We start from the raw sequence: 16,675 nt of genomic DNA on the forward strand, positions 1-16,675 counted from the left end.
AAATGACCTGAACATGAATTTCATAGCTTCATTCATACAGGCATCCCTCAGAGATATTAAATGTTCAGTTCCAGACCACTGCAATAAAGCAAATGTCACAAAAAAGCAAGTCCCATGAATTTTTTGGTTTCCCAGTGCATATAAAAGTTATGTTTACACTATACTGTGGTCTATTCAGTGTGCAATAGCATTATGTCCAAAAAACCAATGTACATACTTTAATTTAAAAATACTTTATTGCTAAAAAAAAATGATAACCATCATTTGACAATGCAGGGTTGCCACAAATCTTCAGTTTGTAAAAAATACAATACCTGCAAAGTGCAATAAAATGAGGTGTGCCTCTAGTCAAAGCTGGTAACAACACATGCATCCAACAACTAATTAACGGATAAATAAACTGTGGTATATCCATACAATGGAATACTGCTCAGCAATAAAATGAAACTACTGATATATGCAATGACATGGATAAACCTCAAAAAACACTGTGCTAGGGCTTCCCTGGTGGCGCAGTGGTTGAGAGTCCGCCTGCCGATGCAGGGGACGCGGGTTCGTGCCCCGGTCCGGGAAGATCCCACATGCCACGGAGCGGCTCCACCCGTGAGCCATGGCCGCTGAGCCTGTGCATCCGGAGCCTGTGCTCCGCAACCGGAGAGGCCACAACAGTGAGAGGCCTGCGTACCGCAAAAAACAAACAAACAAACAAAAAAAAACAACACTGTGCTAAGTGAAAAAAAAATCAGGAAAAAAAGACTACATTTTGTATGATTCCATTTATATGAAGGTCGAGAACAAGCAAAACTAATCAGTAGTGGTGGTCTGGGGTAGGAGCCCAAGGGAGCTTCTGGGGGTGATGGAAGAGCACAGTATCTTGATTGGGATAGCAGCTGCATAGGTGTACACATTTGTTAAAACTCATCACATTGTATAAATTATACCTCCATAAAGTTTAATTTCAAAAAGAGGAGCAAAATCTATTCCCTCCCGCCCACAAAGGAAGTTTAGTACAGGTTACAGTGTAAAGTGAAGGTGGGAGTGGTAAGGGATTGAGACTAGAGACTAAGGACTGTCAACAATACTGACAGTCTGAATTGTGTACAAAGGACAAAAGGAACCCATTGAAAGGTTTTATTTAGGAGAGTGATGCATAAATTATATTTTGGAAAAAATACTTTGGGTGCCAGTGGACGGAATGGATTAATACAGTGGAAGACTTCCGTCTTCAGGAGCTCTGTAAGAAGGCTGCTGCCTTAATCCAGAATAAGACGATGGCTGAGATTAGGGGAGCGGTCACAGGAACAGAGAAAGGTGACAGGATTCAGGAGACTAATGTGCTCTGTTTCAGGAGAGGGCTCAGTGCCTCAAGGACAACTAAGTGGAGATGTCCATCCAGGAGTCTGGCTTGTGGTGAGCTGAGGAAGGGATTTGGGAGTAATCCCTCCCAAGCACTCAAGACCATGTGGCAAGATTACTCAAGGAGAGAAGATAAGACGGTTAAACCCAAAAGCTTCAGGCAAAAGCTTCAGGCTTACAAACAGGAAAGGACTGGGAGGGCAAGAGACCAAAACTCGCCAAGGGTAACTATTCAAACTAAACAGCACATCCCCACGCGTTTATTTTCTCTCACACATAAATATAAATAACATTCCCTCTTGCACCTCTGTAACATTAAAGCCAATAAGAAACAGCTTTAACTGTAATACAAAAAGCAAGTGACAAGAAGGCCAACGCTCAACAAATTTCAAACTGCATCCCCTGTAGGGCTTGTTAATAGTTTCTTCCAGACCTAGGCCAGAGAAGGAACTTTTGGTTCAGCCCCTTCCTCCAATCTAGGCTCCCTTAGTTCCTTTACAAAATGAAAGCAAGAGATAGCAGATAATATTAAAAATTCTGCCATCCAGTTCTGTAACAGACACTGATTTGGAAGAAGCAGCCAAGAATAAATTATAGCTAATCATCAAGACAAAACCTGTGTTCCTATTCCTATCGTTATTTACCTGGTGGCTGTAATGATTCGGTTTAAGTCTCTGAGATCACAAGAGTCATTTGATCACAGGATCATTACCAACAGCAGACTAGTTTAGAGAATGGACCCTACCACTGAAAACAACTGAAAATGCTGGAAAATACCTACTGAAATGAATCCATGAACTGGTAATAAAATAAGGAACACTCAGGCAAAAACTAAGTAAAGGCAGGTATGCATGAAGGCGGGCAGAGTACTGAAGCTGGCTCTCACTGCAACGTCAAAGTAAAGTGGGTGAACCTGAACTCTGCGTTTTCCACAACCTCCTGAGTATATCGAACAAAAGAAGCCCAAAGCCCAGGGTCTGGACAAAGTACAGAGCACCTCCCAGTAACTATTGCTAATGGAATACAATGAGCAATAATAATAACATTCTGTGCTCATTTAAAAAAATAGCTTGAATCAAATCATGTGCAATTTGACATCCATCAGCTAGGAGAACATGATACAAATTTACGCAGGCTAGCGAAAAGACTGTCCTCTTTTGAATTTGCCACCATTTCGATGAACTTAATTGCAAAGGCAATTAAGACTGATGCTACCTTAAGGAGCTGGAACTGGAACAATGTATAAAAAGCAACTTGGTAAAAGGTTCAGAAAAAAGAACTATGTTCTCTTAAATTAACACCATTGGTTTACATTTAATAAAATGAGAACACCAAGGCTTCTGTACTTCGCATATGTAATTATAATATTTTGTTTAAAATAGAATAGGCAAAGAATTAAAAGGGCAAAAATAACTTTTAACTTACATTGAGTACATGGTACTTCTTTGTTCAAAAGAAATGCCTTTATAATCAACACTCTACAAAGAAATTTAAAACTTAATTTATATCATCTAACATCAACAAATTCTCTCATTACAAAGAAATTTTCTTCATAGACACAAAAAGCACAATAAAAGGGAGAAAAAGTAGAGGGAATTAGTAGAAGTATGAGGAAAGAAAGAAGGAAAGGAGGGAAGGAAGGAAGGAAGGAAGAAAGAAAGAAAGAAGCAAAGAAGGAAAGAAAGGAGGGAGGGAGGGAGGAAGGAAGGAAGGAGGGAAAGAAGGAAAAAAGACAGAAAGAAAGAAGATACAGTAAAAATAAAATAAAGTATAATAAAATTATTGAATTAAAAAATTCTTATTTAGGAAAAAAAAAAAAAAAAAGCACAATAGAGGTTTCCAGAGGCTGGGAAAGAAGGGACTAGCAATTACTGTTCAATGGGTACACAGTTTCTGTGCGGCCAATGAGAAAGCTGGGCAAATGGACAGAAATGATGGTTTGTACATCTAAAAATGGTTAAAATAATAAATTTTACGTTAGGCGTATTTTAGTACAATTTAAAAAGTACAGAGGAAAAATATTTTCATCTAATTTTCCTCAAAGTCTGGAATTCTCTTAAGTTTGAAATTCATGCCAACAACTATCTTCTCATAATTGAACCAGGAGAGCAGAGACTTTGGATCACGTACGTGATCATGGGTTCAAATCTGAGGTCTACCCTTCCTATCATGGAGTCTTGATACAAAAGTTACATTCTAAAAGCCTTGGCTTCCTCCAGCTGGATAATGGGAAAGTAGACAGCTCAGGTATGCTTAAAGATAATCCAGGAACGTCACCGAGGTGTTCTTACCCAATTCTCCAACACAGTCCCAGGGAAGGGTCATTAACTAAAACTTATAAGCCTTTAAAAATCATTTAACACCCTCTAACCAGTGCTTTAATATATTCATGCACATCAAAGACTCAAATCAAATTCTATAAAATGGCTTTCCCCTCTCTACAGAGCAATCAACCTAGCTCCTACTTAAATTACCAGGTTCTCTAAGTTACAATGTAAGACAGCCATGAAATTAAGAATAAAAAAAAAACTCATTAACTTACTCATTGGTTTTGTTCATGGTAAAAGCTTGACCATAATGCTCCCCTTATCAAATTTTTGTCAGTCATTACCCAATGGTAATAGTCCATTTTCAGTCAGTGGCATCAAAAACAGGCAGGCACGTAACAATCATAAATTTGCCCAAGTAATTCAGGGTCTAAGTCACAATTCTACCCCTTTAGGAGATCAGACATGGCGGGCATAGGCGGTGGTTAACCTCCTAAGTGTCCAATAGTCCGTGCACCCCACACGATACGGGTTACTCTTCTGACATCCTGCACTGTGTGTAATTTTATACCATTATTATCTGCATATAATGCTGTTTTTTTTTCTTTTTTTCTTTTTTTTTTTTTGCGGTACGCAGGCCTCTCACTGTTGTGGCCTCTCCCGTTGCGCAGCACAGGCTCCGGACGCGCAGGCTCAGCGGCCATGGCTCACGGGCCCAGCCGCTCTGTGGCATGTGGGATCTTCCCAGACCGGGGCACAAACCCGCATCCCCTGCATCTGCAGGCGGACCCTCAACCACTGCGCCACCAGGGAAGCCCTATAATGCTGTTTTGACATCTTAAAAACCTTTCTGACTGGGGAGACTTGCCCCTCCGTGGGATAGCCAGCTCTTAAAGATAGCCAGAAGCATGTCTTTGATTATGCAAACCAGCCAATCCAGAGCCGGACCTCCATCAGACCCTTGCATCTCAAAACAACTAATCATCCCAGGGTCAGGTACCAGGCAACTAGGGACCACTCCTGTAGCCCAAAGCCTGCAAAATGATTCAAAGTAACCAATTCTGAACGATTCACTCTGCCCCGCCTTGCCTTTCTCTAGGAAACCTGCATAGAGGCCATGGCCTAACTTTCCCTTCACTCCTGTCTTCTGTCTTCTGACCACCCTGGAGTTCTCCCACGTGGCCCTGTGTGGCGTACCAGGGCTCCTGTCTCTAGGACCCGTGAGCATAATACACCTTGTTTCTTCGTGAGCTTTTCCCATGTCTCCTCTGTGGCTGACTAATGTGACTGACCATCTCATAAAAGAATACAAAACATATGCACTGATCGAGAAAATACAAAATGATCTAACACTGAGAGTTCAGTAGTTATGTGGAAATGAATTTTATTTAATCACAGGTATATCCACTTATATTTGAAAAGTAATAATATATATATATGTATGAGTCTGTTTTTTTAAGTTTACTATTGCAAATACATGTGGATTCATGAATCCCTTGCCCAAATCCGAGATTCTTCTGGGATTTGCCATTATCAATTAGGCCAGGTGTGCGTGTATGCATGCCCTTCCCCCTTCCTCCTCATCCTCACCCAAATACACACACTTCTGAAAGAGATGTGCCCCCTTCAGCACACCATCACATCGCTTTAAAAAAAAAAAAAACCCTGATAAAACTGAGGGGGAAAAGCTGATATGCGAAAAACTGATATGATAAGAAAAACCTATATGATCAAGGTTAAAAGGGGTGACACTCCAAAGAGCACAAAATCTTTAACCCTTTCATCAAACTGCATACACAGCACCTTATCATACATCCTCCCCTATACCCTATTAGCAGCATTTTTTTTATTAACAAGAAGATACAGAAAATCAGTTAATATTTGCCTTTTATGGCACAAATTTAACCTTATTATCTCATTTTCACCCTTTATGTACCCCAATTCCAACCAAATAATTTGCTCACAAAATTTCCTGATCACAGCCTGGACATGACAACTGCCACACCTATACCCAACTCATTTCCTCTATCTGGAATAAATTCCCTTCCACTTGGGAAAGCCACAAAGGTTTTAACATCTCCAACATGTAGTTGTATAAAGAGAAAAATAAACAGTCATTTGGGCCATCCAAATGGCTTATTTCAAGGTTTACTGAGGAAGCATTAAAAAAAAAAAAACTAACTGAAATACGTAATTTGATACAGCTGAAGGATTTATTGTATGAACAATTAAGAGCCAGTTACATAAAGTACAGGCAATTTACAACTGATGAATAAGATATATTTAAAGAGTTTCTTGTTTTGAACCTGGAATACAAACTGGTACTATGCAGCTGCATTCCTAATTTGAGGTAATGTTTCAAGTAAAATTGATTTAAAAATTATGACTCCTGTTCACTGAAAAGTTTCTGAAGTGTTGAGGAGAAAACAATTTTCAAAATTAGACAAGTAAACATTTAATTGAAAGGCAGTTATGAACCTCTCTCCCTATATACAAATTTAGTTACTTGTATTATTATACTTTACAACTTACATGAGTCTTTCTTACATTACTGTTTGAGTATAAATTGATATAAGCTTTCTGGAAGGTAGTTTGGCAATGTTTATCAAAAGGCTTTAATCTACACCTAATATTTTAACTAGTCATACCACTTCTAGGAAATAATCTTAAGGAAATAATCTTAAGGAAATTACCGTAATGGACTGACTGGTTGATTACTAAAGTGAAATATGGACTACCTACAATCATTTAAAGTGAATGCTATAAAACATAAATGTTCTGTCTTCAAAAAGATTTAATTTAATTCTTGGATACTTTTAACTATTTCAAATTTGTAGTAAAAACAATGCACATATTCCATATGTAAATACAGAGAGAAAGGAGATGACTAGTTGCAGGGGCTGGGAGAGAGGAGTGAGGAATGACTGTGGGTGGAGTTTCTTTTTTAGGTGATGAAAATGTTCTGAAATTAGATCGTAGTGAAGGTGTACAATATTGCAAAACTTTGTGAATACGCTAAAAAGCACACTGTACATTTTAAAAGGGTGAATTTTATGGTATGTGAGTCATTTCTCAAAAAATGCACATATTCAAACATTTAAATGTTAACTCTTTGGGGACTCCTACCAAAATATTAATTTATGCTCCCAGAGTAACATCTTTTCACATGTATCTTAAATTAGGCCATCCTCTGGCGTCTCTGTATATGGATATGACTGTTTCATACACGTGTTACTGATTAGAAAAGTCTGGGCTCTGAATTAACCTCTTTTTCCATTTGTGCCTGTGCATGGCTCCTTGTGTAAAACTGTGCTCCACCAAAGGAACCAGGCTCCATAAGCAAATGCCAGGCACAGCTCAGATGCATCTGTTCAGCATATATTTTCATTAAAACGAAGCAGCTTTATACTAACAGATGAACATGTAAGAACACACTGGGGTTGTATATTATTATTTTAATACTTAGTACAACTTTGGCTTACTTTTCTGACTTTACATTTATGACAAACAAGATGGACAAAATTTTAGATATTATTGCTGACAATACATTGAGACTAACATTTCCGACTATTTTTCCTTCAAAATTCTGGATCATTAATTTAAAAATATTCTGAAACTGCAAGGAAATCTCTAAATAAAATGCTGTTAAGATTTTTCTTTTTTTTCTTTTTTTTTTTTTTTTTTGCGGTACGCGGGCCTCTCACCGCTGTGGCCTCTCGCGTTGCGGAGCACAGGCTCCGGACGCTCAGGCTCAGCGGCCATGGCTCACGGGCCCAGCCGCTCCGCGGCATATGGGATCCTCCCGGACCGGGGCACGAACCCGTGTCCCCTGCATCGGCAGGCGGACTCTCAACCACTGTGCCACCAGGGAAGCCCGCTGTTAAGATTTTTAAAACAGCTTTCTTGAGATACAGTTCACAAATAATACAATTCCCCCATTTAAATACACAGTACAATGGTTTTCAGTGTAGTCGCACATATGTGCAACCATCACCACCGTTAACATTTTTCTCTTCCCACAGGAAGCCCCATACTTATGAGCAGTCAGTCCCCATTCTCCCTCCCCCCAGCCCACAGCAACGACCTATCTTGTTTCTATCCTTACAGCAATCCAATTTTTGGATATTTTATATAAATGGAATCACAGCCAATGTGACCTTTTGTGTCTGGCTTATTTTGTGTCTCGGCATGTTTTCGAGGTTCACCCAAGTTGTAGCATGTATCAGAAATTTATTCCTTTTTATTGTTTAATAATATTCCATTATGGACATAACACTTTTTGTCTGTTTATCAGTTGATGAACATTCAGGGTATTTCTACCATTTGGTTATTTAATAATGCTGTTACTGATATAAACATTCATGTACAAATTTTTGTGGGGCCCGGTTTTCCTTTCTCTGAGGTATATACCTAGAAGTGAGACTGCTGGGTCATGTGGTAACTCTACGTTTAGCATCTTGAGGAACTGTCAAACTGCTATCCCAAGAGGCCGTGCCATTTCACATTCCCACCAGCAGTGCACGAGGGTTCTGATTTCTCCACACCCTCGCTAAGACTTATTATCTTGATTTTGTAATTCTAGCCATCTCTCATTGTGGTTCTGATTTGCATTTCCCTGATGGAAAAGATGTTGGAGCATCTTTCATGTGTTTTTTGGCCATTTGTATATCTTCTTTGGAGAAATGACTATTCAGACCCTTGGTCCATTTTTTAATTGCATTATCTTTTCTTTTTTTAATTTACTTATGGCTGTGTTGGGTCTTCATTGCTGCACGCGGGCCTTCTCTAGTTGCAGCAAGCAGGGGCCACCCCTCGCTGTGGCGCGTGGGCCTCTCATTGTGGTGGCCTCCCCTGCTGCGGAGCACGGGCTCCAGTAGTTGTGGCACGTGTACTCAGTAGCTGTGGCTTGCAGGCTCTAGAGCACAGGCTCCGCAGTTGTGGCGCACAGGCCCAGTTGCTCCGTGGCATGTGGGATCCTCCCGGACCATGGTTCGAACCTGTGTCCCCTGCACTGGCAGGCAGACTCCCAACCACTATGCCACCAGGAAGTCCCTCGAGTTCCTTTTCTATCCTAGAAATGACTCCCTTATTAGGTATATGATTTTCTCCCACTATGTGGGTTGTCTTTTCACTTTCTTGATAGTGTACTGTGAAGTACAATAATTTTTAACTTTGATGAAATCTAATGTACCTATTTTTTTCTTTTGTTGCTCATGCATTTTTCAGATCAAAGAATCCTTTCCAAATCCAAAGTCATAAAGATTCACCCTATGTTTTCTTCTAAGCTTTATAGTTTCGGTTCCTAAAATGAGATCTTTGATCCATTTTAACGTATAAGGATCAGCTTCATCCTTTTGCATGCGGCTAGTTATCCAGTTGTTCTACCACAGTTTACTGAAAAGGTACTCTTTCCGCATTGAATGGTTTTGGCACTTTTCTCAAAACTCAGTTGATCAAAGACACATGGATTTCTATCTCAACTCTCAATTCATTCCACTGATCTACATGTCTATAAGTATGAAAGGTAAGTACTGCAAGCTTAAGTGCCAGTGCCACACTGTCCTGACTGCTGTTCCTTTGTAGTAGTAAGTTTTGAAATCAGGAAGTGTGAGTCCTATTTTGTTCTCTCTTTTTGAAAGATTGTTTATTGCTATCCTGGTTCTCTTGCAATTCCATATAAATTTTCAAGTCAGCTTATCAATTTCTATAGAGAAATAAGCTGAGATTCTGGGCTGAAACTATAGATCAACTTGAGGAGTACTGCCACCTTATCAGTATTTCATCTTTTGATCCATGAACATAGGGTATTTCCCCATTTATTTGGATTTTTGATTTCTTTAAATGTTTTGTAGTTTTCAGAGGATGGTTTGCACTTCTTTTGTTAAATTTATTCTTAAGTATTTCATTCTTTTTTTTTTAAATTGAAGTATCATTGGCTTACAATATTATATTAGTTTCAGGTGTACAACAGAGTAATTTGGTATTTTTATACATTACACATCACACAAAGTTATTAAAATATTAACTATATTCTTTGTGCTATACATTATATCCTGTGACTTGTTTATTTTATACCTGGTACTTTGTACCTCTTAATCCCCTTTACCTATTTTGCTTATCGCCCCACCCAATTCATTGGTTCTCTTTATCTGTGAGTCTGTTTCATATTTGTTAATTTGTTTTGTTTTTTAGACTCCCATATATAAGTGAAAACGTACAGTATCTATCTTTCTTTGTATGGCTTATTTCACTTAGCATAATACCCTCTAGGTTCATCCATGCTGTCACAAATGGTAAGATTTCATTCCTTTTCAGCACTGAGTAATATTCCACTGTGTGGCACATACACACAACATATATATATGTATCTATGTATAAAAATAAACACCATGTTTTCTTTATCCATTCATCTGTTGATGGACACTTAGGTTGTTTCCATATCTTGGCTATTGTAAATAATGCTGCAATGAATATTTCTGTGCATATATCTTTTCAAATTATTGTTTTTGTTTTCTTTGGATAAATACCTGGAAGTAGACTTGCTGGATCATATGGTAGTTCTATTTTTTTTTTTTTTTTTTTAGTATTTATTTATTTATTTGGCTGCTCTGGGTCTTAGTTGCACATGTGGGATCTTCAGTTGCAACATGCAGGCTCTTAGTTGTGGCATGCAAGCTCTTAGTTGCTGCATGCGGGATCTAGTTCCCCGACCAGGGATCGAACCCGGGCCCCCGGCATTGGGAGTGTGGAGTCTTGACCACTGGACTGCCGGGGAAGCCCCTGGTAGTTCTATTTTTAACTTTTTGAGGAACACCCGCACTGTTCTCCATAGCGGCTGCACCAATTTACATTCCCACCGACCCTTAAATAAATTGCTTAAGAGTTTCCTTTTCTCCACATCCTCACTAACCCTTGCTATTTCTTGTCTTTCTGATGAAAGCCATTCTGACAGGCATGAGGTGATATCTCACTGTGGTTTTGATTTGCATTTCCCTCATGATTAGTGATGTTGAGCATCTTTTCATGTGCCTGTTGGCCATCTGTACGTCTCCTTCGGAAAAATGCCTATTTGCGTCCTCTTTCCATTTGTCAGCCAGATTGTTTGTATCAAAAAAACAAGATCTAAGAATAAATTTATCCAATGGGGTAAAAGACCTGTGCTCTGAAGCTGTAAGACATTGATGAAAGAAACTGAAGACAACACAAATAAATGGAAAGATATACCATGCTTGTGGACTGGAAGAACTAACGTTGTTAAAATACCCATACTACCCAAAGCAATCTACAAAGTCAATGCAATCCCTATAAAAATACTAATGGCCTCTTTCACAGAACTAGAACAAATAATCCTAAAATTGCTGTGGAACCACAAAGGACCCCAAATAGCCAAAGCAATCTTGAGAGAAAAGAACAAAGCTGGAGGTACCATGCTCCCTGACTTCAAACTATACTACAAAGCTACAGTAATCAAAACAGTATGGTATCAGCACAAACACAGACACACGGATCAATGCAACAGAATAGAGATCCCCCAAATAAACCCATACACGTGTGTTCAATTAATCCACGATAAAGGAGGCAAGAATATACAATGGGGAAAAGATAGCATCTTCAACAAATGTTAGTGGGAAAACTGAACATCTGCATGCAAAAGGATAAAACTGGACCATTTTTTTTTTTACACCATATACAAAAATAAACTCGAAATGGATTAAAGACTTAAATGTAAGACCTAAAACCATAAAACTTCTAGAAGAAAACAGACAAGTATGTGATGTGACATTGGTCTTAGCAATATTTTTTTGGATCTGTGTCCTCAGGCAAAGGCAACAAAGGCAAACATAAACAAATGGGACCACATCAACCTAAAAAGCTTTTGCACAGGAAAGGAAACCACCAACAAAACGGAAAGGCAACCTACTGAATGGGAGAAGGTATTTGCAAATGATATGTCCAATAAGGGTAATATCCAAAATATATAAAGAACTCATACAACTCAATATTAAAAAAACAAACAACCTCAGGATTTTTTTTTAATGTTACTGTAAATGGAATTGTTTTTAATTTCATTTTCAGTTGTTCTAGAGTATAGAAACAACTGATTTCTATATATTAACCTTGTATCTTGCAACTTTGCTGAACTAATTTATTAGTTCTAATAATTCCTTAGTATTTTCTAAAAAGAGGATCATGTCATCTGTGAATAGTTTTTCTTCTTCCTTTCTGATCTGGATGCCTTTTCTTCTTCTTGCCTAATTGACCCGGCTAGAACCTCTAGCACAATGTTGAATAGAAGTAGCATGACCGGACATCCTGCCTTGTTCCAGATCTTATGGGGAAAGTTTCACCATCAAGTATGATGTTAGCTATGGGTTTTCATAAATACCCTTTATCAGGTTGAGGAAGTTCACTTCTATTCCTAGTTCTCTGAGTGTATTATTATTGATACGGTTATTACATTAATTGAATTTTGAACATCAAACCACCCTGCATTCCTGAGATAATCCCACTTGGTCAGGCTGTATAATTCTTTATATATGTTGCTGGATTCAGTTTGTATTTTGTTTAGGATTTCTGTGTCCATATTCATACGATATATTGGTCTGTGGTCTCCTTTTCCTGAGATGTCTTTGTTGGGTTTTGGTATCAGGGTAATGCTGGCCTCACAGAATGAGCTGAGAAGAATACTGTTAATATTTGCAATTTTTCTCGATGAATGAAAAATTTGATCACACAGTCAAAATAAAATAGAAAAATAAATACCGAAGCTGATAATATGATTGGAAGAGCCATCCACAATCCTGTGCAGACAACACTGTTGGTTGTATGTCCAATATCCACCCCTCCTTCCCTCCTTCCTAAAGCAACATTTTGTTCAGGTGTCTGGGCAGCCATGTGCTTCAGGGAAGTGCGGGCAGCCTCAGCCCTGAAGAGTGGGCCCTGACTGGTCCAAACCAGTCATAATGGGTCCATCTCTCTTGCCAGAGACTGAGTTAGAGATGGCCACGTAAAACAGGTGTGACGCAAAGTCTGCGGTGGGGCGCCTCATGGGATGGGTTTCTTTAAACTTAAAATGAGACAAAAGGGAAGATAGCCCATTTCTTCCTCTGGAAGCTGTTATGTCTGAATACATGGAACTACTAAAGCCACTGTGCAGCCATGGCATGAGCACAACTCCAACATACTGAAGCTAGCAAAACAGAAAGGCAGAAAGAACCTGGGTCAGTAATGGTGATACTGAGCTGCTGAATTAACCAAATCTGGAGCCACTCTTTTTTTTTTTCATTTTCTAGACATGGTTTATTTTAATAAAAATACAGCTGAACATTTATCACAGATTACATGAAACTATACACAATGACATTCTCTCCGCATAGTAATCAACACTGATGTGTGTAACTTGAATTTTTAGATGGATTATTTATAATCCTTTAAAGTGTAATTTATTTAAGGGTTTAAGCAAATCATAGGATAAAGGATCTTTCTAATAAATAACATTAAAAAGATGATATAGTTGGATAAATCTTTGGAAAATCAGAACTGATTTTGCCAGATGTACTTGTATTGCATAATAACCCACCCCCACAAATGCCAAACTTGACTTAATTGCTGAGGATTAAGAAGATCCTCTAACTGGCAAGAGCTTTTTCTGATGTCAACGTTTTTTTGTCCGTTCGATACATACTAAAAGGAACTAAGAATCTAGAGTAGTTCCTTTAGCAGCCCTGAGTTCTATAACCACAATGGAGTTCCTGTTTGAACTTAAGAGACTGTTACGAACTTTTCCCGTTCTACTTGAAGGGAAAATGAAGAACTTAGTTGCTTCTCTGACTCTCAGCGACATAACTATGCTTTGGGCTACAGTGTTAATAATGTCTAGGATGAAATTAAGGTAGCAAAAATGGGAGTTATCTAAGAAATAACCAGAAAATGCTTTAGAATAGAGAAATGAACCATGAGAGGAACGTTTCTAGGAGCTGTCTGATGGTATAGGAGGGACTGCAACATGAAGGCCATCCACCGCTGTGACTGTATATTGTCATTGTTGTTTGTCCACTTCCTTCTGTTGGTGGAAATAACTGATTCCAATATGCTGCTGCCACCAAAAGATGACCATTAGAGGAAGAGCAAGACTCCTTCACAAGCGTAACAAAGGAGCAAACTATTTCTTAAGGCAGCAATGCCAGCCTGACTTTATTCTACCTGAAGACTATTTCCCTCTTGAAAAGCCTCTTACATGAGCATCTGCGAAGTCGTATGTGACTGTACTGGCTCAGCAATTATTCATCCAGATAGAGGGTACTTTAGGGGTTGGAGGTGGAAGGAAGAACAAAACAACTTTTCCCTCCAAGTGTAAACACAAAGCTTTAGCCGATCTTGGGAGCGTTATGATCACAGGTTTCGGCTTTCCTCCAAGTTCCTTTTTGGAAATTCTGGTTGGAGCTGAGTAAGGCCCCTCGGCTCACGCCATTCACAGCCTGGGGCAGAAGCTGTGTGGGCGCCTCTGTGCTCACAGGAGGCAAGGGAGCTGCTGGTGGCGGAGGCGCAGGTGGAGGAGGTGGGGGTAACGCGGACATCCCTGGTGTGGAGGGTGGAGTCGGCGATGACGGGGATGTGAGAGGTGAGCTGGCCCCAGATCCTGCTGAATTACTGGAGTTGCTGTATTTTGCTGAATGCTCTTCACTATTTTCAACAGCAGATCGTTTTGACTTCTTTCAAGCTAAGATCTTCCTCTTTTTTCTTTCTTCTTCGGATCCATGGTGAGACTGAGCTCTCGTCAGTCTTCGATGCTGGTGGATCTGTTTCTGTTCTTCAATTAGCCTCTTTTCTATACATTCTTTGGCAATTCTCAATGCCTCTTTTAACTTTGTGGGGATCTTAAACTGTGGCTTTTTGGAAGTAGTTAGCAGAACATCACTGAATAATGGCATCTGTAAGAGCGGGGAGACGGTGGACATGCCATTTTTACAGGCTTCACAAGACAGCGTAGACTCCAACATGGCCACCACAGCCACAGACGGTGCAGGAGGGAAGGAGTGTACAGGCACTGAGTCTGGCGGTCGTCCGTAAGTCATTTCATACAGTAAGTGGCCAAAGCAGTGAACGTCCACACCCTCCAATGTGTTGATTTTCCTGAATTGTGAGAAATAAGATCAGTAGAAGGAAGGAAGGCCCAACAAGGAATTCTCAAGGTCCAGCAGCTGGCAAGCGTCCCCTTCCAGCATCACGTTGGAAGCATGAAGATGCCCAGAAGGGAATCCCTTGTCGTGGAGAAACTTTAGTACCTCTAATATTTGCCACCCATATGTTTTTATTTGCTGAAGTTCAAGGCCTTGAATCTTCTTAGGGCTGCAGTACTTCCTTAGGAATGGCTCTTTTGGTTTTGCCTTGTAGATCAGGTCCTTCAAAGTTCCTTTTTCATTAAACATTCTAATTAGCAATGCTGAGGATTCGTTAGCTGTGGCAAAGGGTGTAAGGGTGCAAACAAGACGGCAGAAGTTTGATTAGACACTGAAAATCTTTATCTGACAGATACTTGTCAGGACCAAGGCCAGCCCAGCTTAACACTAGCCGTTCCTTTGGCTGATTTTTAATCTTCACCAAGAAATATTTCTTCCTTATCCTCCAACCTATGTCTTTCAATGGTTCCACCACCTCCCACTTTGGTTCTGATTGGAAGAACACGGAAACCTGTTGTAAGGCAATCTCAGTATAGCTTGCAGAATAGTTGTTTGGATCTAAAAACTTCTTAACCAGCTCACAATTAAACAAGATATGATTTGTGGTGATAGCGTTGAGAGAGCGCTGAAGACCTTTCTGCCTCTCAGCTATGAACTCATGATCCATGTTACCAATCAATTTTGGGGGAGGAAGAGGTAGACTGAGGCCTGCAATCTGCAAGCTGCTGTTCCGCAAATCAAAGTCGCTGTATCTCCTAACCATCTGCCAGCTATTTTCTACAGAAACTCCTCTTTGTACCCGAATGATATATTCCGTGTGGGACTGCAGGCTCTGGCTCGCCTCGATGGCTGCTGTCAGCGGCACCGTGTCGTCCAGCAGGACCTTGCCGGCTGGCGGCTTCTCCATGAAGGCCATCCCGGAACGCCCGTCCACCACCGCCTCAGGACCAGGGGCAGAAACCAGAGGTGCCGACTCCCGTCGCCCACCGGGATCCGCCGCCGCCCTGGAGCCACTCTTGAGTCTTCTTGGTAAGTCTTTTGTTTGCAGAAACTGGAATTCGTTTTTTTGCTACCTGCAACTAACAACACTCTATCTGTATAACGAGTGGTGAGCTGGAGTCGGCGCACACTGGCTCAAGACAGCCAGTTCTGCACTTGTCCCAACATCTCGTTCATTGATTTTACATCGAGAGCTTCATATCAACCATGCTAAGAGTAAGGACACTACAGAAACTGGCAAACACCACAACTCAGAGATCCAGTCGTTATAAACACTTCCCAGCATGCCACTGGATACAACCCAATTTCAAATTTTCTGTTCATTAAACCAACCTTTTTACTCCCATAATGAAGCTATAAATTAGCATTTACCAATGGAATACTGCATATATTTGGGTTTCTAATAAGGCTTTATTTAGGGAAAAAAACCTCAAGTGTCTGAAATACTGCTATAAAATACTCCATATGAAAAATTACTGATAATGTAAATTTAAAAAGATTATAAAACATTATGCACAGTAAGAGACAGAAAGAGAGAATATATTTAGATAGACAGATACTAGGATTGTTGAGCTCGACACCAATATGTTCACACTGTCATCTCTGGGTGGTAGAATTACAGATGATTCTTATATTTTTTGCATGACTATTTTTTTCCCTAAATTTTCCATCATGAACATGTATTACCTTAGTAATAAAGAAAAACACAATTTATGCTTTTAAAAGGAAGAAATTTAGTGTTTTTTGTTCATGAACACAAGAAGACACTATTTTTATTTCATTTGTATCCAGGTAGAGCCTATATAATTCTCTGCAGGTAGGAAGATAGTTCCAGTTTTTAAATCGGATGATTCTGTGCTACTATCTATAGTA

At 39.7% G+C, this 16,675-nt stretch overlaps 2 protein-coding genes across 3 annotated transcripts in view; both read right to left on the reverse strand.

Moving 5' to 3' along the window:
- PDE7A (phosphodiesterase 7A) overlaps positions 1-16,675 on the reverse strand; it is a 113,321-nt gene that overhangs the window by 63,615 nt on the left and 33,031 nt on the right. The gene's annotated exons all lie outside the window — the stretch shown is intronic.
- Positions 13,812-15,776, reverse strand: LOC132507821 (PX domain-containing protein kinase-like protein). The gene is given in 2 exon segments (XM_060127491.1): positions 13,812-15,095; positions 15,097-15,776. Coding segments are annotated over 2 exon segments (1,728 nt in total). The 5' UTR covers positions 15,720-15,776; the 3' UTR covers positions 13,812-13,990.

The sequence above is a fragment of the Lagenorhynchus albirostris genome, chromosome 17 (assembly GCF_949774975.1).
Source record: "Lagenorhynchus albirostris chromosome 17, mLagAlb1.1, whole genome shotgun sequence".
NCBI lineage: Eukaryota > Metazoa > Chordata > Mammalia > Artiodactyla > Delphinidae > Lagenorhynchus > Lagenorhynchus albirostris.